At 39.8% G+C, this 25,403-nt stretch overlaps 1 protein-coding gene across 1 annotated transcript in view; it reads left to right on the forward strand.

Annotated features, from left to right (window-relative positions):
- Positions 1-25,403, forward strand: part of LOC149202680 (E3 ubiquitin-protein ligase KEG-like) — a 73,812-nt gene that overhangs the window by 29,334 nt on the left and 19,075 nt on the right. Inside the window, exon 2 of the mRNA XM_089401667.1 lies at positions 22,172-22,280. Within this exon, the coding sequence (XP_089257793.1) occupies positions 22,172-22,280 (109 nt within the window). The remainder of the gene's footprint in view (positions 1-22,171; positions 22,281-25,403) is intronic.

Genomic DNA, 25,403 nt, shown 5'->3' on the forward strand with positions numbered 1-25,403 from the left:
AATGGAGGAACCTATTTCTTATGCAACCAAATCACAAACAGAATAAAATGTAGATAAATGACATGAAAATAATCCTCTTTGAGAGGGAACCCTCCTTTACATTGAATAAATGAACAATTATTGGATGATACAAATGAAAATACCTCCTTGGTATATATAGGAGTCTAAGGGGTCACAATATAATAAGAACCTACATAAAAATAATAATGTAAGGGGACAAAAATAAAAATAGTGGTCTTCTATGGGGAACACCAATAACAATATGGCTACATGGGAAAAAAATAACAATAAGGGGGTTACACTAAAAATAATAGTAAAGGGTTGCACTATTATTATACAGAACTAACATTAAGACTCTCTCCTTCAAAAAAATTGCATCCTCAATGCTTGAGTAGTTCTGGATTCTTATGTATAAAATTCTCATCATCCCATGTGGAATCTTAAGTGGGTAAGTACTTCCACTTAATAAGATACTCTGAAATTGATTGATTATGTAGTTATCTTATTATGATTCTGTGACTACTTTAGGCTCTAATATGATTTTTCATTCCTTGTCAAGTTCTGGAAATATTGTTTGAACTGGGAGTGGGTCATCGATAACTTTCTTTAAGCATGAAACATGAAAAACTAGGTGTACTTGGGAGGATGCAGACAACCCTAATTTGTATGCCATAGTACCAATATTTTGCGACACCTTATAAGGACTATAATACATGGGAAATATTTTATTATCCTTCTTAGCTTGCTTGAGGGAAATTTGTTTGTATGATTGTAGCCATGAAAACACCCACTTCCCTATGTCAAAACTTCTTTCATTGTGGTGTTGATATGTTTTTTGTTTCATTCTATTGTACGCTAGAGTGATTTTATCATTTAAGAGTTGGAGAGCTTGTTGGTGCTTTTTGTGATCTTCCACTGCTTGAACCTTAGAATTTTCTCTTAAAAATAATTTGATGGACAGTGGATGATATCTATAAACTACCATGAATGCGATCATTTTTCATACAATATGGAAGGCATTGTTATACCGCCATTCATCCAGAGGTAACCACTTGACCCATTGCGTTTGTTTATCATATACAAAGAAAGGAAAATATCCTTCCAAATATTTGTACACTATCTCATTTTTCCCATCAGCTTGAGCATGATAATATGATTTATGACCTAATTTAGTACCAAGAAAAGAAACTAATTCTATCCAAAATTTCCAGTGAAAATGGGATCTTTGTCACTTACAATAATATTTGGGTTACCATGTGGCTTTTGGATTGTTTCCATAAATGCAATAGCAATTGTACTTGTTTTAAAAGGATTAGATAATGCACAAAAGTGTGGATACTTGGTAAGTCTATCAACTACCACCACGATTAAACTCTTCCCTTCAGACGTGGCTAAACCTATGACAAAATTGGTTGAGATATCCTTTGAACACTGACTTGGAATGGCTAAAGATTGTAACAAACCTTGGGTCTTAATTAACTGAACTTATTTTTTTGGAAAATCAAACATTTTTCCTTGAACTCCTGAATATCAGATTTCAGTCCATCCCAAGAAAATCCTTTTTCACCGTGTGGTATGTTTTCGAAATCCTGAGTGCCCTCCTAAAGGAGAGGTGTGCAATTCCAAAATAATCTTTTGTTTGAGTTCAAAATTCTTAGATAGATATAAATGATCTTTGTAACATAAAGAGTCATTTTTCTAGATAAATGTATCTGATGTACATGGATACTTTTGCAAATTTCGAATGAGTCCCAACACCTCTTTATCATTCTTCCATTCCCCCTTACTTCAGTTATCGAGTCAGGTTGGATAATAGAAATGGCATAGAGAAATTATTCCACATCCTCATCCCTCCTTGAGGGAGCATCTGCAACAAAAATTTTCTTCCCTTTTTTGTAGATGCTTTCAAATAGATAACCCAACATCTTAGTGACCCATTTTCTCTTCTCTTCTGAAGAAAATATTTGTTCCAGAATGTATTCAATACTATCATGATTTTTTTTTACCTTGAAGTGTCCTCCCATTAGGTAAGGGTGTCATTTCTTCAGGGCATGGAGTAATTCGATTATTTTCTTCTCATAAATAGGTTTATGTAAATAATTTCCCTTGATTTGAAAAATTTCAAAACCATTCAGTATTACTTATTGCATTCAAACAACGATTCCATTTCTTGAAGAATCGCATTCCACGATAAAGGTTTTTGTGAAGTCTGGAGTAGGTAAAACTAGATCTTGGTAGATTTCCTCTTTAAGATGTTCACTAGATTTAGTTTCTTTTGGAGTCCAAAGAAATGCATCTTTCTTCAGTAATGTTGTTAGATGTGTTGCTATTTTCCCATAATTATTCACAAACTTGAGATAATACCTAGTTAACCTGAGAAATCATTGATGATGCTTTAGGGTTGTGGGGATTTTCCAGTCCATGATGGATTTAATTTTGTTATGATCTATGTTAAAACCCCAGGGAGATAAAAAGTGACCCAATTATTACACCTCTTATACTGCAAAGAAACATTTGCATCTTTTGGATACAATTGTTTCTCCTCCAATAGTTTGAACACTCTGTCAACATGTTAAACATGGTCCTTCCAAGACTTGTTGTAGCTTAGTATATCATCAAAAAATAATAACTTAAATTTTCTAAAGAAGGGTTTGAAAATGGAATTCATCAAACCTTGAAATGTGGAAGCTGCATTAGTAAGGAAAAAATGCATGACCAAAGAATCACATTGACCTTCATGAGTTGTAAATGTTGCTTTCAGAATGTTTTCAGTCTTCACTCTAATTTGATGATACCCTAAACAAAGATCCAACTTGGTGAGGTATAATTCTCCATGTAATTGATCCAATAATTAATCAAAGATAGGAATGGAAATTTTTTCTTTAATAGTGATTTTTTTTAACTCCCTATAATCCAAACGAATATGCCATGATCCATCCTTCCTGTGTACCAATACTATTGGAGCAGGGAAATAAATTTAGCTAGGTTCAATTGTACTCGCCTCTAGAATTTATGCAACCATACATTCAATTTCACTCTTTTGCGCATAGGGATATCTGTAAGGAATGATTTTTGGAGGAAGACTTCCTAGAATCAAGTGAATAGCATGATCATGATCATGAATAGGTGGGAGGACTTTGGGAGTCCCAAATACCTTGGAATGATTATGAAATATTTTTTGGATATCTGGAGAAACAAATTCTTTCGATGTTTGAACATCTAGTGAGCATAATTATGAAATTATGAATCATTGTTTGTTGCACTTGATTTGGTAATTTTGCTATCTCATGTTGCATTTCATCCTCTTCTCCATGCATCATAGTGGAGATTTTTGGTTTCTTACTAGGTGTAACCATTTTTGTTTCGAGATATTTTGGAATCAACTAATGATATCTATGCTTCACTATTCCCTTTCAATCACTTCAAATTGATTTTTCAAACAAAAGTTATGTAAAATAAAAATAAAAAATGATACACACCTTTTTCTTTCTTTTAGGATCTCGATATTCAAACAGTTGTCTCAGTAATTTTGGGTTCCCAAGGTCCAAAATTCCATTATTTGGTAGACCTGTCCGTCTTATTTCCAATGCCATAAGTCATACCAATATGGATTGTTCAAGATAATTTTATGCCAAATATCCCATGATGACCTAATTATGGACTAGTTCAGTACAACGAACTTGTATGGGATGTCACATGCCATTCTTTCATCCTTCAACCCTAAAATTGGTACAAGAAAAACCAGTTTTTGTTCACTTTTGGCCACATTTTATGAAATTCAAATCTAATGCTTAAAGATAAATTTATGTTGATTTTTCCTAGCTCACCTGTTTGAGGTTGAATTATGAAGCATGTAGAAACCCTAAATTATTCCAACCATATCTTAGAAAATATAGTGAGCCAAGATCTAACTTTTTTATATGAATTTCACCAAGATTTTTCCTTCAGTGGTCAAAATTTCAGTATCTGAAGATTTATAGAAAAATATTATAGCGAAAATGCCAATGTAACTTGTTTGAAACATCAAATCCCTAGATTCCAAAGCTCTAACACTAGATGTTATGAAACGAGATCACACATAGAAGAAAGTATAGATCAACAACTTGAAAACTTGCCTCTTCAAGGAGGAAACCTCATTTACATCACATAAATGAAAAATTCTTGGATGATTGAAATGACAATACCTCCTTGGTATATATAGGAGCCTAAGGGGTCACAATATAATCAGAGCCTACATAAAATAACAATGTAATGGAACAACAATAACAATATCGGGCTTTTATGGGGAACAACAATAATAATAGGGGGAAACATCAGCACAAAAACAAAAATAAGGGGGCTACACTAATAATAACAATTAGTTGTTACACTAGTATTAAAGGGACCTAACACGGTTACTTGTACTCAAAAAGTTGCTCACTTGTCAAGGTAGGTTTAAGACCTTACTCTTCTACCATGCAAGGTTATTAATGCACTTTTTTGAAGTAAAAGAATTAAATTTTCCTTATTACTTGATGTGGAGATTGAAGAAAATGGCCTTTAATATATAGACAGATTCTAGAAATATTGATAGGGCTTTGTATCATCATGGTTTGGTGAAAATTCTTGTTGAAGCCAAATTGAAGGCTACTGGTGGTAATTGGAAACACTATATAGCTAGAAATAATTTCATAGAGGTTTTAAAGGAAGAGGAGAGACAAAAAACTAAGAAGGGTCAACGCAGAGTAGTTCAAAACCTAACCCTAAACCTATTATTGAAGAAGAGGTTTTGACTATCAGTGAATCAATAGAGATGGAAATTCTATTGGAGGAGATAGAGGATGACACCCCCCTTAGCCAATTTTTGGAGAATATTAAACAAAAAAATGTTATAAGAAAGAAATCCAGTAAAAATGTCAAGAAACTAAAAATAATAAAGGTTACAAAGACCAAAAATAAGAAGAAAAAAGGAAACAAAAGGAAGACTACACAAGATGTAGTGGAGAAAAAGAAAAATTTGAGGAGAAGAAAGCTACATTTCAAGCATTAAGTTGAGCCACCACAAAAAATCCCTCAAGAGACTATTAATCTTAAGGAATTTCAAGGATAAAGATTGAAAGAATAGTTGCCAACCTGCAAATTCTGAAAGAATCTTATTTGTTTTGATCGGTAAATTCTTCTCTCAATCTATCACTTTCTGTCCTGATGATGAATCCCCTTTGGGGTTAGAAACATTGACATGATGGAGAATATACTATGGATAATCTGGGTCATACTTTTCCAATAAATGACTACAGAAGTTTAAAATTTAACATAACGTCCCTGTACGAACGGGATACATGGAATGAGATTTGTTCTCTCAAAATTTCAAGGATAAAGACTGAAAGAAGAGCTACCAACCTGCAATTTATCAAACAATGTTATTTGTTATGATCAGTAAATTCTTCTCTCAATCTATCACTTTCTGTACTGATGATATTTGAAGTGTCGACATGATGGAAAATATATTGTGGATAATTCGGGTCATATTTTTCCAAAAAATGACCACATAATTTTAAAATTCAACATAACTTCCCTGTATGGAGGGGATACATGGAATGAGATCTGTTCTCCCGAAATTTCAAGGATAAATATTGAAAGAAGAGTTGCCGACTTGCAATTTCTTAAACAATGTTATTTGTTCTGATTGATATATTCTTTTCTCAATCTATCACTTTCTATCCTGATGATGGATCCCCTTTGGGGTTCAAAATGTCAACATGGTGGAAAAGATATTGTGGATAATCCAGGTCATATTCTTCCAATCTTAAGGAACTCTATGATGTTGACATAGGAAAAGCAACAAAGTCCGCATTCTATCAGAGTCCAAAAATAAAAAATCCTGAAATTGGTCCATCCCCAGAAGAAATTTATGAAAACTTGAAGACTTTAGAGCAAAGAGAGCAATAGAAGGAAAAATCTCGCATGATAACTCAATTTTATGTTGAAGTTCCATATGATTATGTTCCTATAGTAAATTCTTAGAACCATACTACTACTTCTCAAGGAAAACAAGATATTGTTCACACTCTCAAACAAGACATTTATCAGTTAAAGGTATTGAACCGACACATGAGAAAAGAAAATGAAATGGTCAAGACACAAAATGACACTATGTTTTTAAGAGTGTGTCATTGGTACAAGAAGAACAAGAAGCTAGAAGCAAACAACAAAGTGCTGAAGAGTAACAACAAAGGGCTACAAGGAAAAATTCTCATGAAAAACCTAGATGGTCAGTTAATGTGTAAAAAATGTGAGCATCAAACATGGATGTCGTAATCCAAGGTTAAGAAATAGTCTAGTTAAAGGAAATTTCTTCAATTTTGAGTTTTTGTGCATGAGGACCTGTAACATCCTCAATGTGGGGGAGCATTGAAGCCTCAAATTCTCCTCATTTTGACATATTTTCACCCCTTTTCATCCATTCCATACATTGTTTTGACATATTTATAAGTTATACTATCATTTGGGTCATCCTCAGCTATAGCAATAAGATATCAAACATTTGTATCTCATAATCTAGATTTTCCTTATAGAAATGACTGAAATATTTCTATTGTAACACCCTACTCCTACATTTACTAAAGTTACCTACTCCACTGGGGTAAACATGTGACGAGAAGATACTATGATTTGATTCAACTCGCCATGTGCAGTTAAGGAAGTGGAAACAACAAAACACAACCAATCTAACCTTCTACACATGCTACAAAACCTTCAGGAGCTAACCAACCCTTCGAAGTGACCAACCTCTGAGGTAAATTGACATTTCACTACCCTAGATGATCATTCACTCCCATGACATGGACATGCATGTGACTGGGACCTTCCAATGGTTCACACATTGAGGGAATCCATGAAACTAGGACCTTCTAATTGCTCACACATCAAGGGAATCCATGCGACTAGGGTCTTTTTCAATAAATTCTATGTCAGTGACAACATATTCTATGCCACTTTTTGAGGGCTAGGACTTAGGCCACTGCCCAGAAGTTAATGAAACTTCCATATATGATAAATAACAAAGAAACAAATTTACTAATGCGAACATTTGATTAATGAATTTAATGGACTCCTTCTAGCCATGACAGGAATTTCATCAAACATGTGACAAATATGCATTCTATAGGTCATAACAACATATGTGAGCATAGGGGTGTCATACTTATCTAAGAATCGCTAATAATTGATGCCTGATCACATTAGCTACATTTATCATCTATTAGTTCAAATGTTCATTGTTCATTCATTTAAAAATCAAAACATGATGATATCCATACATCATCATTGTCATAAAACAAACTCATAATGAACATATAACCAATAGAAATAATAAGCAAATAATAACCATAAAAACCACATATGAACAAGTATATTTACACATGAAATACCAAGGAGAAGGAGCTCTTATTAATGAATGCATAAGCCAACTAGGTTTGGGAATTGCATGTACCACCCCACCATAGATTGTCCAAATATTTCTTTCGGCCAATCACCCCCATACCATATTCTAAGAATGAATATGGGATTCATAGCCAGAAATCAAACAAGTATTCATGAGGCTAAACCACCTCACCATCATCAATAGAACCGGGCTTTACCACAATCTCCATGAGATCAGTAGGCCCTAAACAAGCATGGATTCAATTGGATTTCTCCACCTACACCGTGATGAATTTTCCTATCTCCTAGTCTTTAGGCTTTACCATACATGACGCCATACCACGGTTGAGGATCCATAGGTATAATAAATAATCCACCCTCTAGGCTTTATCATATATCCTACCATTCACCGGCCAAGGATTGCTAGGACTAATCAAGGGCACCCACTTCTACGATTTACCGTATATCCCACCATTCACTACTCAAGGATTCCTTGGCCTATTGAGCTAACACAAAATCCTATTTTACCACAACCCATAGTCTAGTTCAGGGGTTACACAGCTAAGACTTCACCGCTATCCATAGTTCGATTCAGGGATCACTAGTCCATTTGTTATTTCTTTCAGTGACCACCACACTTAGTTTCAAGTCAATCTAATAATACAACTCAACCAAAACATGAGAACCCTATCACACCATGGCTATCTAGAAATGGAAAGGAAAGGAAAAAGAACACTGTCACTCTTGTAAATACCCATGAAAATGAAAACAAGAGAACCAAATGCATAGATGCATGTACCATGCATTTGAAATCTAGCGAGGAAATCACACACAATTTGATACCTACAATTAATCCCACTATATTCGCTTAATCTGTCTCTTCCTTACTTGTTCTTTTCTTCGTCTTGCCTTGTTTTCTTTTCTTGTTCTAATGTTGAAGTATTACAAGGTAACTCTAAGTGTCGAAGAGTGTGTGAGAGAGAGAATAGAGAGGGAGATAAAAACTTGTCTAACAAAAGGTTAAACCGAAAAAAAGCTACAAACTCATCCTCATAAGCCTTTTTATCAACGAGGCCTTTATTTTCTTCAATTTTCCATTATTTTCATAAATAAAATTCCAATTAATGCCTCATGCATTTCCAAAGCCTTTGTCATTACCTTTTCCAAATTCCTTAGCCATAAGAAACCAGATCAACACCCACTAGGATGTTTTACCGAAAACTAAGCTTGGAATAAATATCACATGACCCTAGTCTTATATTTTTTTACATAATTTTTTAACCAGGGTTGTTACAAAACCCTCCCCATTGGGGAAACACCATCCTCGATGTTCAATGATACCTACAAACAATAAGACCACTCAAAAGAAAAACATACTACCCATGGAGATTTATGACATAGATCGTTTCAGTATTTACAATGACCACTGCTGAAACATGACCAACATAACATTTACTGCAGCTTTATAACATAACTCATTATGATATTTACAATAACCACATATACTTATTCATATTTTCTTCAACCAACAAATAACCATATTATTTATGGAGCTTTATAAATCTGTCTTTATACAATATTTACAATAATATACACATATGCACATTTTCTCTAACCAGCAAATAAAAGGATATGATGCCTACATCCAAAATAATTGAATCCATAGGCTCACACCTCCATCCTCAAGGTAATACTAGGATTCACCTCCTTCCCAAGAAGTCTAGAATCCATTGTCAAAATGAAATTTGCATCTAGTGTCTAGCACTACAATCATGCGCCACTTGTCCTCTCAGTGAACAATTACCAAATCATTATTCTAGAGCACACTCCCAAAGTGCATATGAATCCATATGATAATTCTAATGACAAAAACAAATCCATCGCTGACCTTCACTTCTATGCTACACATTCCCCAGGGAAATCTAGTCAACCCCTTCCATGCAGTCACTCACATTCAAAGTTCCCCTACATCCCTTGTCCCATGCAATCCATCTCTTGGAAATGTTTCCTCATATCGAAAGGTCTAGAAACCAAGGCATATACCTGCCTCAAACAATCATACCAGCCATAAAATGCTCATGAAAATAAATGGACACTACTGGGTACTAGTGTCCCACAATGGCCGTACTCCTGAAGTACTTTACCAACATATTGATGCTTGTTCCAAATCCATCTGCTATTCTACTAATTCTTGTAGTCATTTCCAACAAAGAAACTGAGCATGTTCATGCATTCTTGTACCAAGCACATAAGTGTCATTAGATTCACAATAATTTGAAATAAATTTACATCATACCTCAATGGTGGCCTGTCAACAAGGTACACTTCAAATTTTGTTTACTTGCTATGAAAACAAGCCAAACTAGTCGTTTGATCAAATCATCATGTATACACACATCACATCTGGATAGCTCAAAAGGCAACCGTCATAGATCAAAATCATGACTTTCATGCAATCACCATAAACTAGAATCATAGATCACATGAAACCATTATAAATCAGAATCATAGATCATATATATAATAAAAATAAAATAAAATAATGACACTTATCCTTTAATCAATCCTTACTTTTTCCTTTGTTCTTCTTTACACACACTAGATTGGTTTCCCCACCCAGCAAGCATCCAGTGCCTTTGGTTATCTTCAATCACATACACATACACCTACATCCAATGTACAAAATAACACATACATATATACCTAATGTACAACACAAAACATTTATCCATAGTTGACATACAACACCACACAATACATGTACCGAGACCTGGCATACAACACAACACAATACATGTACTACACAAAGTACAACACAACAAATACACATGTCACGATACCATAACTCCACAATGCACATACAAAGTATGACATGCCCGGAATACAACATGTACGATATGAACACAATACCACATGTACACTAGTACCATATTTACAACATGTACATAGTACCACTTGTACACAACACGACCTCCACAACATGTGTAGAACATCACATGTACAACATGTACACATCACCCCATGCACACACCACCATAATGGTACATAGAAACACATGTAAAATGTGCACACAACACCATATGTACATAGCACTACACATACAACATGTACATAGCACCGTATATGCACAAAACCACATATCCAACATGTACATAACACCATATATACCCAACACTACATATGCAATATGCAAACAACACCATATATACAACAGTCACTCAATGCCATAGGTACAATCATTGAATATATAATATACACAAAATTAGCACTGTACATACAAAACCACACTCTCTCTACCAAGAAACCTTCCTTCTAGTGTCTCTCTACCATCAATGCTTATCCTAGCATGTCGCGGATCACACTGTTTTCATTTCGTTGATGTATCTCTCAACATTACCTCTCCATAATGTAAGGATATACATAGTATAAACACATAATATGAAATCATATTCACCTGATATTGGCCTCACAAATTTGTCGAGGCTACTCTTCCCACTTGATTCCCCATAAGACCAAGAACCTCTTTCATGCCCTTCACCTACATAAGCAATCATTCCTTCGCACGAATGATCCCTGACAGCCCTCTCATATGGTGACATAGATACATACATACATATATATAAACATTAACATAAAACAATCATGATCTCGTTAGAAAATGACATACATACATACATACATATATACATATAAATATTAGCTTAAACAATCATGATTTATGATGACCCTGTCAAACACTACATCTATACATATATAGACATCAACAAAATCATGATCACAACATAATTACCAAAGAGAATTATGTCATGGTTAAGAGAATTCCCTTTATCCACTCATAGCATGCATAACATTGAGGAAAACTATTCCCAACATATCCAAGGCATCCGACGCACCATATCCATTTAATTTACCTTTCTTCTTACCTTACTCATGATTTTCCTGCCATTATCCACTTATCCCAATGGACCCAGCCAATCAAATTGTTTGTCATACTCTTGCCTGCAACTTCCCTTATACATGCACCAAGCATCATTTGAGCATTACATCAACTATTTAGTTTTCTTTATCTCTTCCCAATCTCCATTGAGTTCCTTCTTCCCAGTGAATTCTAAATACCCCAAAACATAAAAGACAAGAGAAATAACAAAGACAAAAAAGAAGAAATCATGAAAACCAATATAATAAAACACCAAAAACAAATTGGCATGACCATGCACTAGACCAATCAAACCGCAAATTAAGTGTGACAAGTAACAAAAGACCAAAAGCACAAGACTAAAAAAAATACCATGACTCAACCCAATGGGTTCCCAATGCCTCCAAGGGAAATTCACCCTGAGCCTCCTTTAATATTTCATGGAAGTCTGTTTTTCTAGGAAATTACTTGCATCATACTGCCATAAACACATAATTGTTAGTGTATAAATAAACATGACAATATATCGGTTGTTCTTCCAAGCACGTTTCCTTGCAAATGGACATATCCAGGCCATCTCTCAAGCGACCCCAATCCTTCGATGAATCTAGCTACAACTAGAAACTAGCTAATATACATGTCAAATATATGTTCATGAATATAACACATATCCACAAAATGCCAGATAATGTCAACGTTAGGAAGACTTCCTGTAGTCAAAGAATTCATGTTTTTGGAATTTGGGTTTCCAAACATAGCCAAGAAATTCTCACCCAATTCATTTATTTTACCTTTACCTTGGAGCAATTGAGTCTTACGATGTACTCGCAGATCACTGAATGGTTAGTTATATAAACAAATCAACTATTACCTTATCATGATAATACCAAGTATGTTTCCCAAAAACGATTTACACATGTTAGCCACATGTTTCAAGGATCAAAACATCGTGTCTACTAATTGAAATCAACCTATGCCAATACTAACAACCATGTCATAGTAAACTAATAGTCAAAGTCATAATACTAAAACTAGCACATAGTTACACTCAAGTACATATCAGTTGTCTCATCACATAATTCATTAGTACAACCATCTTAAAACAAGATCATTACTTCGTTCGATATTTCAAACATATATTCATATCCTGCAACTAATCAAACATTCAAAAAACTTGCAAACATACCAAGTTAAATAAATAAACTATATGACATAATTAAACACTCAACCATCAAATAGACGACATAATCAAACTCATACCTTAATTTATCTGATCAGAGGCTATCTTGTCTTTACAATTAATCTAGTTTAGCATGATATAACTTCACAACACATTAACTCAGCATAAATAAGGTCATGATATCCATAATGGTAAATAGCTAGTAGGTTCACATCATATGCTCATAAACAATTGTCAGTAATACATAACAATCATATATGCACAGTCAGTCTAAATTAGTATCACATAATATCACAATATATTAACTCATACCTAAATGTCATAACCATAATCATTCGCATAGGAAAATCCATTTTAGCATAATACATATAACATCATGATCTCAAATTCAATGAGCATACTCATCATGCATATGATGATAATGGATAGAACAACAAGTCACTATCCTTCATGGCTAGCCAATGCATGTGCATATAACCACACTGATTAACTAGCACCTATCATGCATGTAACTATAACAACAATAGAATGATAGGCATGTACATAAACATAATGCATACAAAAATCCATTAACTAAAATACCTACATGCCAAACATACAATACCAATATGATGATCTGATCTTACCCCAAGGTCTAGTGTTGCAACCTCGCTTTGATGATCTCCATTTGTTGCTTCATCTCAGCCAACACATTAGCATCATAACAACCAAAAACGTTATGATGACACAAAAATATAACAATGACCATCACAATGCATCTCTTATCTACTATACATGCTGATGAGCCCCAATTTTTGGTACAATTTGGGCTCATATTGGCCTACTTACCTTGTTCAACCATTCATCTTTTACCACTTATGCATTCATTTCTTAGTATATTCGTGTTTTGTAGGAAGAAGGGCAGGCATTATTTCTATGTGACTAATACATGATGATTTCAGGTTCTTGGCATTAAAGAGAGCAAAAGACCACGCAAAAGGAGACAAGGAGACAGCAAAGGTGGCATTGCATGTTCATAGGGAGGTTGTCTACAGCTTTAAATGACTTCCCTCGTGATTGTCACCTTAACTCCGAGCTCCAACAGCTCTCCCCACCGAGCTTAAAGGCAGCCAACACGTTCTACAGGATCAGCAGTTTTACAGCAGTTTGACTTTCAGTTGGAACAACCAAGCTCCACGAATCAAGGAAGCCAGCTTGATCCTCATTTTGTATAAATATGAAGGCCGTAGCCTTTGTTAGAAGCTTTTTGACTTTTGGAATTACTATTGTAATCTCTGAGCACGAGTTACAGCTCGGTTTTTGTTGTTTTGTAAGCCAGTTTTGGCATGACATTAGACTTTTGATTATGAATAAAGGCAAGCAGATTTGGATCTAATTCTGAGTTTTTAAGGGAGCTATAGCTCTCAGGTTAGGGCCCAACCTGAGAGCAATAGATCTCCTCTTCTTGTAGTGTTATTTACCTTTCTTTCCAGCATTGTGTTTCCTTGTTTTGATATGCATTTCAAAGAATACAGTTTGCTGATTTGATTTGGTTAATGAGAATTGCGTAGGACTAGTTTATGGTTAATTCACTTTCAGTTGTTTAGATCAGAATAGGAGGTTTGTAATCCACTGGAGCTCCAAGAAAAGGGTTGTTAGTGTCTTCACTGTCATCTCTGTTTAGGGATTGAGGTGCAGTCCATATCAACCACCAAAAAGAACGCAGTCTTTTACTTCCATGCAAGCTGCAACATAGTCATTTTCATTGAAGATCCATCCATGCACTTTTGATATTGAACCATACTTCTTCATTTTCACTCCATGCACGGCTTCTTTTCTCAGTTTACATTGCTGTTCATAGGTTTATAGCACAGGTAGCATAGGTTAATGAATTCTCGTTTTTGGTGCAAGACATAAGTAATTTGTTTCATTTACACTGCTCCATATCCTTCTACTTCCTTTTTCTTCTTCTTAACCTCTCCTCAAGTCACCTACTCGACCTCTGTTCAGCTCGTTCACCTTCCAACTCTTCCATTGCCCACGTAGCTTCATCTTTTTGACCTTTCGTTGATCCCATCCTTCTATCCACCAACCACTTCGTGCACTCTTTCTCTGTCCTATTTCTCTGCCCCTGAGTCATCACAAGCTCCATATCCACCTTACCTATCCTCCCATACCACTCCATCACTTCACCATCACCTAAAACTCCCATGGTAGAGCATCCTGTAGAAGTTAGCAGACTTCCTGTAGAATCCCTGAGTTTCCTGTAGGATCCCCTGCAGACATCCTGTAGAAGCCTGCAAACTTGGTTACCGAGCATCCGAACGTTGTAGACTTCTATAGACTGATGCTAAGGATCCCCTGGGACCTCTCCTAGCCCCCCTGACCTTTCCCAAGCTTTCCTTCCTTTCACACCACCTCTGCACAACCAAACCCTAATAAGAAACAAAATCATCATCACTCCAACCATTTAAGCAAAAATACAAAAACATGTTATTTTCAATCAAAGTAGTTTAAGTTCATGCATTTCACATCATTAGAAGTAATGGCATCATTTCCAGACACTTGCACTCCACCCATTGCATCCTAGAGGTTAAGCTAGTCAGATTAGGGTTTACTAGGGTTTCCATGTTTTGGTTGGTTTTCAGTTCATTTTTGCAAAGTAGATTAATTTCCTTTGAGATAGCCTTCGTCCATCATTTAGAGAGCTTCTTCTGAGAACATATAGAAGTTGGCTTGAGCCCTAGCGGACTTGTGCCAGCTGACCAAGTGACAGCTACGACAAGAGCTAGTACTTGTGCATACAGCACCGTCGCTTCCAAGTTTGTTACGAACTACCGGGTTGATAAAATTAGAGATAGGAAGCTCCAGGAGTTGTAGCATTATTGCTACAATACCGGAGCCCACCATCTTTTTGGCGCCGTTGCCGGGGAAGCGTCAGAGTATTAGTAATTGTTGCTTTTCTTCTATTTTCTTACTCTTACCTTCTGCTCAGTAGTTTATTTCATTTCCATTCTGCAAAAGTAGCATAGACATTGCCTGCTTTCATAGATTAGGATTTCCTGCTTTCATAGATTAGCATTTCCTGCTTTCATAGATTAGCATTTCCTGCTTTCATAGATTAGCATTTCCTGCTTTCATAGATTAGCATTTCCTGCTTTCCTAGACTAGCATTTCCTTTCTGCAAGCGTAGACTAGCATTTCCATTCTTGCAATTTCATTTGAGCACAGTAGATTAGTTCTTTCTTGCTTTCAGTTTAATTCTGCATCTTTTATAGTTAGTTGTAGATCAATCTGTTTCAGTTTTGCAGGTACCAAAGAAAAAAGCAAAAACAATCAAAAGAAAAAGAAAGCCTTTTCCATTTCATGCCTCGTAGGAACCGAGATAGATCAGGCAAATTCCTACCAAACACCCCCACCACATCACTGAGTCACCCTTCTCTCTTCTTTGGTGACAGTGACCCAGAAGAACCTATAGGTGAACATCCTGAGATAGACAAAGATCCTATAGAAGAAGAAGAGTTAGAGACCACTCCATCTGAAGCTATGGCTGACAATAGAAGAGAAGATGAGAGAATAGAAGGTGCCTTCCCCATCGAGAGAACAATGGAGAGATGAAAATGAAGAACATTAGCCCCTCCGCCTTACCTCACTTCCATGGAATGACTACTGAAGATCCTGATACCTTCCTGTTTGAGTTTGCTGTCCTTTGTAGAACCTATGACTATACTGAAGATGAGCAAAAGCTGAAACTCTTCCCTTCAACTCTTAAGGATGCAGCATTGCGCTGGTTCATGGGTTTACCTGGGAATAGTATCACCACTTGGGCTCAGATGCAGCAAGCTTTCAATACCAAGTACAGGGATTACTGTAGGTCCAAGGAAACCAAGGGGGAAATCTTTCGGATGACCATGGGAAATGATGAGTCCCTAGAGGATTATGAGGAGAGGTTCCAACTTAGCTATAAGCGGGCCAGGTGCACACTTGACCCTGAATCCCTCAAGTTGGTCCTGCTCCGAGGAGTCCCTGAAGACCTCGTAGATACCCTTCACATGTTAGCTGGGGGGGACATTTACCAACTGCCTTATGAGGACATCAAAACTGTGTTTAGAAACCACTCCAGGGCAGCTCGGAAACGAGGTAGAGGAAACCTCCCCTCAACTAGTGTCCCTTTCTCCAAACATGAGCTTGCAAATCAATTAGAAGATCTCAAGAGTGAGGTGAGACAGACCATTGCCATGCAGATGGACACATTCAGGATCCAGCAGAAGAAAGAAGAAGCTGAGAGAGCCTTGGCTGTCTTCTGCCCTAGGTGCACAAGGAGACACCCTAAGAACGAATGCCCATTGCATTCGGTTGAAGTGTGTTTCGTTTGTGAGGAGGACCATCCCACAAATCAGTGTCCAACCTTACCTGGGTTTAAAGCCATGTACCAAGGGACAGAAGCTCCCACTGAACCTCTCTATTACCTCAACCAAAGGAGGCCACAAGGATCTAGACCCTATCCGTAGGGAATGCAAGGGGCACCTCAAGCTTATTACAGCCCCAACCAATCGACTCCTATGCCTTCCTGGGGTCCCCCTGCTCATCCTTCCTGGTCCATGCCTCCGCCATGGTCTTATCCACCTCAGTACCCTACTCAACCTACTTCTCATTCATACCATTCGCATGCCCAGCCTCAGCCTCAGTGGAATGCACCTCAGTCGGGGTGGAGGCCCCAATACAACACTCCTCCTGCCATTTTGCCTCCACCACCAGTTCAACCTCAGCCTTTACCTCCTGCTCCTCCAAGGCAACCTCAAATGCCTGCTCAACCGAACCCGAACCCCAACAACAGACAGGCTCAGCAGGTATACACTGGGGAAACCTCATGCCCTACCTATGCTGTGGAGATCCAGGAGATCAATCTTCGATCTGGAAAGACTCTACCAGATCACCAACCTCCTCCCCCAGAGGATGAGGAAGATAAACAGGAAAGTGAACCAAAGGCTATTCCACCCTTTCCTGAGAGACTAACAGCCACCACACAACCCAACCCAGAGGAGGATGAGCTTCTGGGTGAGCTCAAGCAGTTGTGTGTGAAAATACCACTTCTCCAAGCCATCAAGGATGTGCCAATATACAACAAACTGGTTAAGGAAAAGTGCTTCAAACACCCAGGCAGGCGGAAGAAAGATGCTTCAACCATTAATGTCATAGGACAACTGTCTGACCTTATGCTAGGACAAGTCATCTGCCCAAAGTACCTAGATCCTGGAAGTCCTGTAGTAGATGTACACATCAATGGCACCATCATACCTCACACCTTGATTGATCTGGGGGCTGCCATTAATGTGATGACCAGGGATACCATGCTCAAGCTTAATCTTCAGGGTTCCTTGAGGAAGACCTCGAAAGTACTGCAACTAGCAGATCGCTCCACCGTGACTCCCGAAGGGATTGTGGAGGATGTCTTGGTCTCTATTGACTCTTGGGAATACCCTGCAGACTTCCTGGTTCTGCAACCAAAGGCAAAGCTTACTGGATATCCTCTCATTTTGGGAAGGCCTTGGTTAGCTACTGCAGATGCTTACATAAGTTGTCGTGTAGGAAACATGACCATCAAAAATGGTCCCATGTCCAAGCAGCTAGTCCTATACCCTCCTGCCCAACCCTCCTTAGAGCATGACTTACCACTCTGGTTGGAAGAAGGAGAGGAAGACGAGGTGTACTCAGCACCTCTGTGCACCTTAGATACCACTAGAAGAGACCCCCCAACCGAGGATGACTTGATCGAGACCTTGATCCAGAATCCACCTTCCAGTAAACTACCCTTAGAAAAATTGGTGGAGGATGCCCAAGCTAGCACCTTAGTGGATCTTTGTACAACCAACCCTGTTACTCCCAGAGTCAAGAATGTGGAGTTCGGCCCTGAGAGAGCATTGAAGATCAGCTCCTCCCTATCTCCTTCCCAGGAAAAGGAGCTATGTAGCCTGTTGGCCAGCCACCTAGATGCTTTTGCTTGGAGCTATAAGGAGATGAAAGGAGTCCATCCTTCGGTCTATACCCATCATATATACATCAAAGAGGATTGTAAACCGGTTAGGCAACCCCAGAGGAGAATGAATCCAGCTCTTAAGGACATTGTCAAGGAAGAATTGCAAAAACTGTTGGATGCCGGATTCATCTACCCCATCTCAGATAGTGAATGGGTGTCCCCTCTGGTGTTGGTTCCCAAGAAAAATGGGAAATGGAAAATCTGTGTGGACTACCAAGAACTGAACAAAGCTACCAAGAAAGACCATTTCCCTCTACCTTTCATAGATCAAGTGTTGGATGGACTGGCAGGAAAGAAGTTCTTCTCTTTCCTGGATGGGTTTAGCGGGTACAACCAAATCCAAATCAGCCCGGAAGACCAAGATAAGACCACCTTCACTTGTCCTTGGGGTACCTTTGCCTACCGAGTTCTTCCCTTTGGGCTATGCAATGCTCCTGCTACCTTCCAGAGAGCTGTCTTGAGCATCTTCTCGGAGCTGGTCCATGATGCAGTGGAAATCTATATGGATGACTTTACTCCTTATGGGGCCAACTTCCAGGAAGCATTGTCCAATCTGGGAAAAGTCCTAACCAAATGCATTGAGATGAACTTGTCCCTTAGTCCTGAAAAATGTGAATTCCTAATGACTGAAGGGACCGTGCTAGGCCATACCATTTCTTGCCAAGGGTTACAGGTGGATCCTAACAAAATTGATCTCATCAAGAAGGTTCCACCTCCTCAAAAGGTAAGGGATGTCCGGAGTTTCTTGGGATTAGCAGGATATTACCAGAGATTCATTAAAGATTTCAGCAAGCTAGCCTCGCCATTGTTTGGCCTGTTGGCAAAAGATGTGGAGTTTAAGTGGACTGACGATTGTCAGAGGGCTTTAAATGAATTGAAGGACAAGTTGGTGTCAGCCCCAATTCTGAGAGGTCCAAACTGGGCCCTACCTTTCCACATCCACACTGATGCCTCGAACAAAGCCATAGGTGTAGCTTTAGGACAAGTTGAGCAAAAACTTCCATATGCCATTTACTTTGTTAGCAAAAACTTGTCCAAAGCCGAGCTGAATTACACTGTAACTGAGAAAGAATTCTTGGCTGTGGTCCATGCACTGAACAAGTTCCGACATTATATTACTGGCTACCAAACCTTTGTACATACAGACCATGCTGCAATTAGATATTTAATGAATAAACCAGATGTGAATGCTCGTATTATTAGATGGTTACTTTTATTGCAGCAGTTTGATTTGACCATTGTTGACAAACCAGGTAGAGAAAATGTTGTTGCTGACTTTTTATCTAGATTGGATTTGTCTGCAGATGAGGATGGAACAGTGGATGACCAGATGCCCGATGAACATCTGTTTGCTATTTCAGTACTCTCTCCATGGTTTGCTGATATAGCAAACTACCTTGTTTCAGCACAGTTCCCTCCGCACCTATCTTCAAGAGAGAAGAGCAGAATCATCAGAAAAAGTGCCTCATTTACTTGGATCGGGGGCAATCTGTTCAAGCTTGGCCCCGATCAGATCTTAAGGCGTTGTGTAAGGGAGGAGGAAGTCTTTGATATCCTCCTCACTTGTCATGATGGACCTTGTGGAGGACATTTTGCAGCAAAGAGAACTGCCTTCAAAATCCTGCAGGCAGGCTACTATTGGCCCACACTTCATCAAGATGTCAGAAGATATGTCAGCCAGTGTGACCAATGCCAAAGAATGGGGAAACCGACCCAAAGGGATGAGATGCCTCTCCAACCTCAAGTGACTCTTGAGCCATTTGAGAAGTGGGGTATGGACTTTGTGGGCCCAATCAACCCTCCTTCGAGGCAACGGTATTACATCATTGTGTGTACTGACTACTTGACGAAGTGGGCAGAGACTAAAGCAATCAAAGCAGCAACAGAAGAAAAGGTGGCCGAGTTCCTAAGAGAAAACATCTTCTATAAGTTTGGCTATCCAAGAGAGCTGGTCACCGATCAAGGGAGCCATTTCACATCCAACCTGGTTGAAGATCTACTAGCTCATCACAAGATCAAGCATAGGACTTCCACCCCCTATCACCCTCAAGCAAATGGGCAGGTGGAAGTCACCAATAGAGCATTAGAAGGGATCTTGACAAAGGTGGTGAGCAGCAGCAGAAAGGACTGGGCAGATCACCTGGTTGAAGCCACATGGGCTTACAACACCACTTGGAAGACCACCACCGGCTTCACACCTTATGAGCTGGTCTATGGGAAGAAAGCTTTGCTGTCCATTGAGTTTGAATACAACACTTTGAGGATGGCAGCTCAGCTGGACCTAGATCTCAGCCATGCACAACAAGAGAGGTTATTGCAGCTGAATGGACTGGATGAGCACCGAATGCAGGCCCTCCTTCACTCGGAAGTGATTCAACTTCAGAGAAAGGTGTGGCATGACCAACATCTCCATGACAAGCAATTTCAGCCGGGAGATTGGGCTTTGTTGTATGACTCCAGATACAAAGACTTCAAGGGGAAGCTGAGAACCAGATAGCTAGGGCCATATTCAATGGAAAAATGTCATGACAATGGATCTGTTCTTATTCGGACCATTGATGAGGAAGCCATCCCCATGCTTGTCAATGGGCATCGATTGAAGATCTACAGGAAGCCTCTCTCAAGACAAGAGTTCATCAAAACTATGGAGAAGGCAGTGTTGGTCATAGAGAAGGGTTCTGCCTCTGCTTTGGGCATACCCTGAAGAATCTAAAAAAAAAATAAAAAAAAATAAATAAATAATAAAGATCCTTGGGTGAAAACCTTTCTGAGGCGCCCAAGGCAGGTGGTAGGGGTGAAAACCTCATTGAGGCGCCCCTATTGTCTTTCAAAAAAAAAAAAAAAAGATAAAGATTTGAAAAGATCCTTGAGTGAAAACCTCTCCGAGGCGCTCAGGGCAGATGGCAAGGGTGAAAACCTCATTGAGGCGCCCCTGTTATCTTTCAAAAAAAAAAGAAAAAGAAAAAAGAAAAAGAGAAAAAGAAAAAAAACAAGGTCAGCAGATTCATTATGTAAAATTGCATGCAGGTGTTCTATGGAGGAGAGGAAGCCTCTCAACTCAAAGCCAAGGGTCCTCATCATGCAGTCAGGACACCTCACCAGCACCCCCTCCAAGAATACTCATTTTTTCCAAGGTATGTGCAATTTTATTACAGCTTGAGTCTTCTACAGGAAGACGCAGATTTTCTACAGGAAGATGCAGAGTTTCTACAGGAAGGTGCAGACTCTCTACAGGAAGCGCAGCCTTTCTACAGGAAGCTCTGTATTTCTACAGGAAACTTCCTGTAGAAGCCCAGAATGGCCCAGAATTCATTTCATGAAGAGATCTAACGGCTAAGGATCGGTTTGGACGCATGCATGTCACTATTGTCAACCATGCACATTGTTGTTATCTTGCTCCACCATCCTTGTCGACATGCAACAAAGTTACCTGCACCAGCAAAGCAGATCGATGAGTCTCGAGAAAAAGCAAATTGTAAATGGAAAAAGCGCTAGAGATCTCACACCATATTCATCACAGTCAGCCAGAAGCTCCGAGAGCATGATCGTGAGGCCATCCATCGTCGTGCAGCATGCACCCAAGGAGGAAGAACTGTTCCAAGACATCCCGCGGGAGTCCTGTAACAGTTAAGCCTGCTAGAGTGGATACCATTCACAGCACAGGCCATATGCGAGGAAACGTGGGCGCATGCAACTGAAGCATCCCATCCATCGACGACAGCTTGTGAACAGGGACCTCCGGACCTGTGTAAGTTCGCCAACAGCAGGTAAATCGACTCATCAGCGTCCAACGAGCCGAAACATCGTGTGCAGCCGCGCAGGTAAGTGTCTCGACCCTTCCTTCCATCAGACTGCATGAATGTTACTTTGATTGATTGCTAAGTGTAAAGGTGAATTGGTTGAGCGGCTGTGTGGCCATTTGGCCGGCCACGTCGGCCAGTTAATGGTCTAGTTGGATGTGTGGGTGGCGGCCATGACAAAAAGAATGGGCCGCATGCACGTGAGAACGATCCCGTCGAAGAGAACGAATTTAACCCAAGAGGCGGCGACAGATCTGCGGGAATTGGTGCGGCAGCAAGTGAACGCGCAGTTGAATGATGGGGTGACGTCACCCAACGGTCCGGCGGGGACAGCTCACCCCCCGCGCCACGAATTCCGCCGAATTCAAAATCTAATCGGCTAGATTGCACTCATGCATTTATCAACCACCGTTTGAACTCGAGCGGCGATCCTGATCCTTCTGCAGTATGATACGCCGAGCCTTTGGCCATCAGAACGATTGAGAAGCACACCCAAGGCGCAAACCGACTGCAGTCTCTCCCGAAAATCGCGCGCGGCATTCTACAGGAACGCTGTCATTCTACAGGAACGTTGTCATCCTATTGGAACGCAGTTTTCTACAGGAAAGCGGGTGCCTCACGTAAAAAGGTGGCCAATTAAAGAGGTAACCCTGAACTCTTCATGCAACTGGTTATTAAAGGTGGCAGAATTGTCATCCACAGTCTGGTCATAGGAAAATGGTGAAATTGTTGTCTGCTGTGCCTATACTGTCATTCTACAGGATGTCGAGTAATTAAACTGTGTTAAGTTCCTCAGGGATAAGTTTGTGGGTTATATGCATGACATTCTACGCTCTATCTCAGTAAACCAAAATCTCTTCCACATTCACCACCTCTGGTTAAGAAAATTGTTTTATCATGCTGGGTGGGTTTATTAGACGAGAACCCACTAATTCAGCCAAATTAAGGGAAAACCAGGGGGTGGTAGAGCTCTTCACACGAGCACGATGGATATCCTTTTGTGATAAGCTGCAGGGTTACGATGATGAAGTGGCCGAAGAATTCCTGCAGGCTCTGAGGCCGAAATCCAAGACACTGGCCACAGTGAATTTCAGGGGCCTAAGCCTCAAGCTCACCCCGCAATATATCAGTCGAATCACTGAACTTCCAATGGGTCTGCCGTGGGATAAGGAAGAACGGAAGTTGAGCCAGCAGGCCAAGAAAGAATTCTTTCCACCTGAGGAGGAATTCTCGGAGGACAAGAATGGGGTGCGAAGAACAAGTCTGTTGCCACCATGGAACGAAGTTAGCCTGCAAATCATGAAATATATAACCTGTGAAGGCCGTTATAGCATCGTGTACGGGTATCACTTTCGGTTGCTCACTGAGTTAAGGCACCGAATTGATCTTCCTGTAGAAAAGAAACTAAGCATTCCTTATTTCCTGTTACAGTCTCTGATGGAGTGTGCTACAAAGCTAAAAGAAGGCATACCAGATCAGGTCGCCCACCATGGGTTGATCAAAATTCTTGTGGAGGATGCACTTCATTCATATAAGGTTCCCCTCTCATGGGAATCATTCAGGAATTTAACCAGAGATGGAGACATAAGGATGCTCACTGAAGAAAGTGGTTCCTCCAGCAGTGAGGAACAAGAAGCAGTGGCCGAGGGAAAGAGAGAAAAAGGCCAGAAGACCCCGACCACAGTGCAGAAGAAAGAACAAAAGAAGGAGCACGAGGAAAAGGATGACAAAGAAAAAGGTGGCACACCCATCTTATCAGCAAGAGAAAAGAGGTTGAAGAGCAGAACGGACAAAGCTGAGGTGGTCCACATCAGCCCAAGTACCTCGTCAGCACCTGCAACCAAACCAAAAAGCAAAACCCATGCAGCTAAGCAAGCAAAGGTGGAGACACCCGTGTCTACAGGAAAGCAGAAACAGGCTTCTACAGGAAGCCCGAAAACAGAGACAGGGGCTTCTACAGGAAGCCCGAAATTGGCAAAAGGGTCTTCTACAGGAAGCTCGAAAATCATTAAAAAAGAGGCTTCTACAGGAAGCCCGAGAGTGGCTAAAACAGGGTCTTCCACAGGAAGCCCAAAATTGGTAAAGAAAGGATCTTCTACAGAAGGCCCGGAAGTGGGTAAAGAAGGGGCTTCTACAGGAAGCCCGAAATCTGAAAAGAAGGGGCCCTCTACAAGGAACCTTGAGAAAGCAAAACGCAAGAAGGAGAAGGCCGGTATTCTCGAAAGGGAGGCAGCAGCTGCGCTGGCCGCCCTCAGTACACCTCCAAAGCCGAAGGAGAAGAGAGAGAGGGAGATCCCTCTACCTTTTGAAGCCAGGAGAAGTAAGAGAATAAACACGGGCAAGCCGCAGCCTCCACCCAGCAGCCAAACCATTTTAGGGGGTGTCCCTACTTCACCCAGTGAAAGAACCCCCTCTAAACCATCGGCCACCCCCGAGAGGGGAAGCCCAAAAATAACTTCCTGGACACGAAAAATAGGCCAATCGGCTTCCGAAGCCCGGCTCAAGGAAACAGAAAAGAGGGAAGAAGCGCCACCCTCGTCACCACCAGGGGCAGAAAAGGCAGGGCCACCAAAAACAGGAAAGGAAGAGCATGCTCCGGGCTCTAGTTCTCGGCCAAGGACGAGGAGCCAGAGCAAAGTTGCTCAAGGATGAGCAAATATTTCAGCTGGGGGGTGATGATGAGCCCCAATTTTTGGTACAATTTGGGCTCATATTGGCCTACTTACCTTGTTCAACCATTCATCTTTTACCACTTATGCATTCATTTCTTAGTATATTCGTGTTGTTTGTAGGAAGAAGGGCAGGCATTATATCTATGTGACTAATACATGATGATTTCAGGTTCTTGGCATTAAAGAGAGCAAAAGACCACGCAAAAGGAGACAAGGAGACAACAAAGGTGGCATTGCATGTTCATAGGGAGGTTGTCTACAGCTTTAAATGACTTCCCTCGTGATTGTCACCTTAACTCCGAGCTCCAACAACTCTCCCCACCGAGCTTAAAGGCAGCCAACACGTTCTACAGGATCATCAGTTTTACAGTAGTTTGACTTTCAGTTGGAATAGCCAAGCTCCACGAATCAAGGAAGC

The sequence above is a fragment of the Pinus tabuliformis genome, chromosome 2_1, assembly GCF_031772625.1.
Source record: "Pinus tabuliformis cultivar Carrire ecotype Pingquan chromosome 2_1, CPIR1, whole genome shotgun sequence".
Taxonomy (NCBI): domain Eukaryota; kingdom Viridiplantae; phylum Streptophyta; class Pinopsida; order Pinales; family Pinaceae; genus Pinus; species Pinus tabuliformis.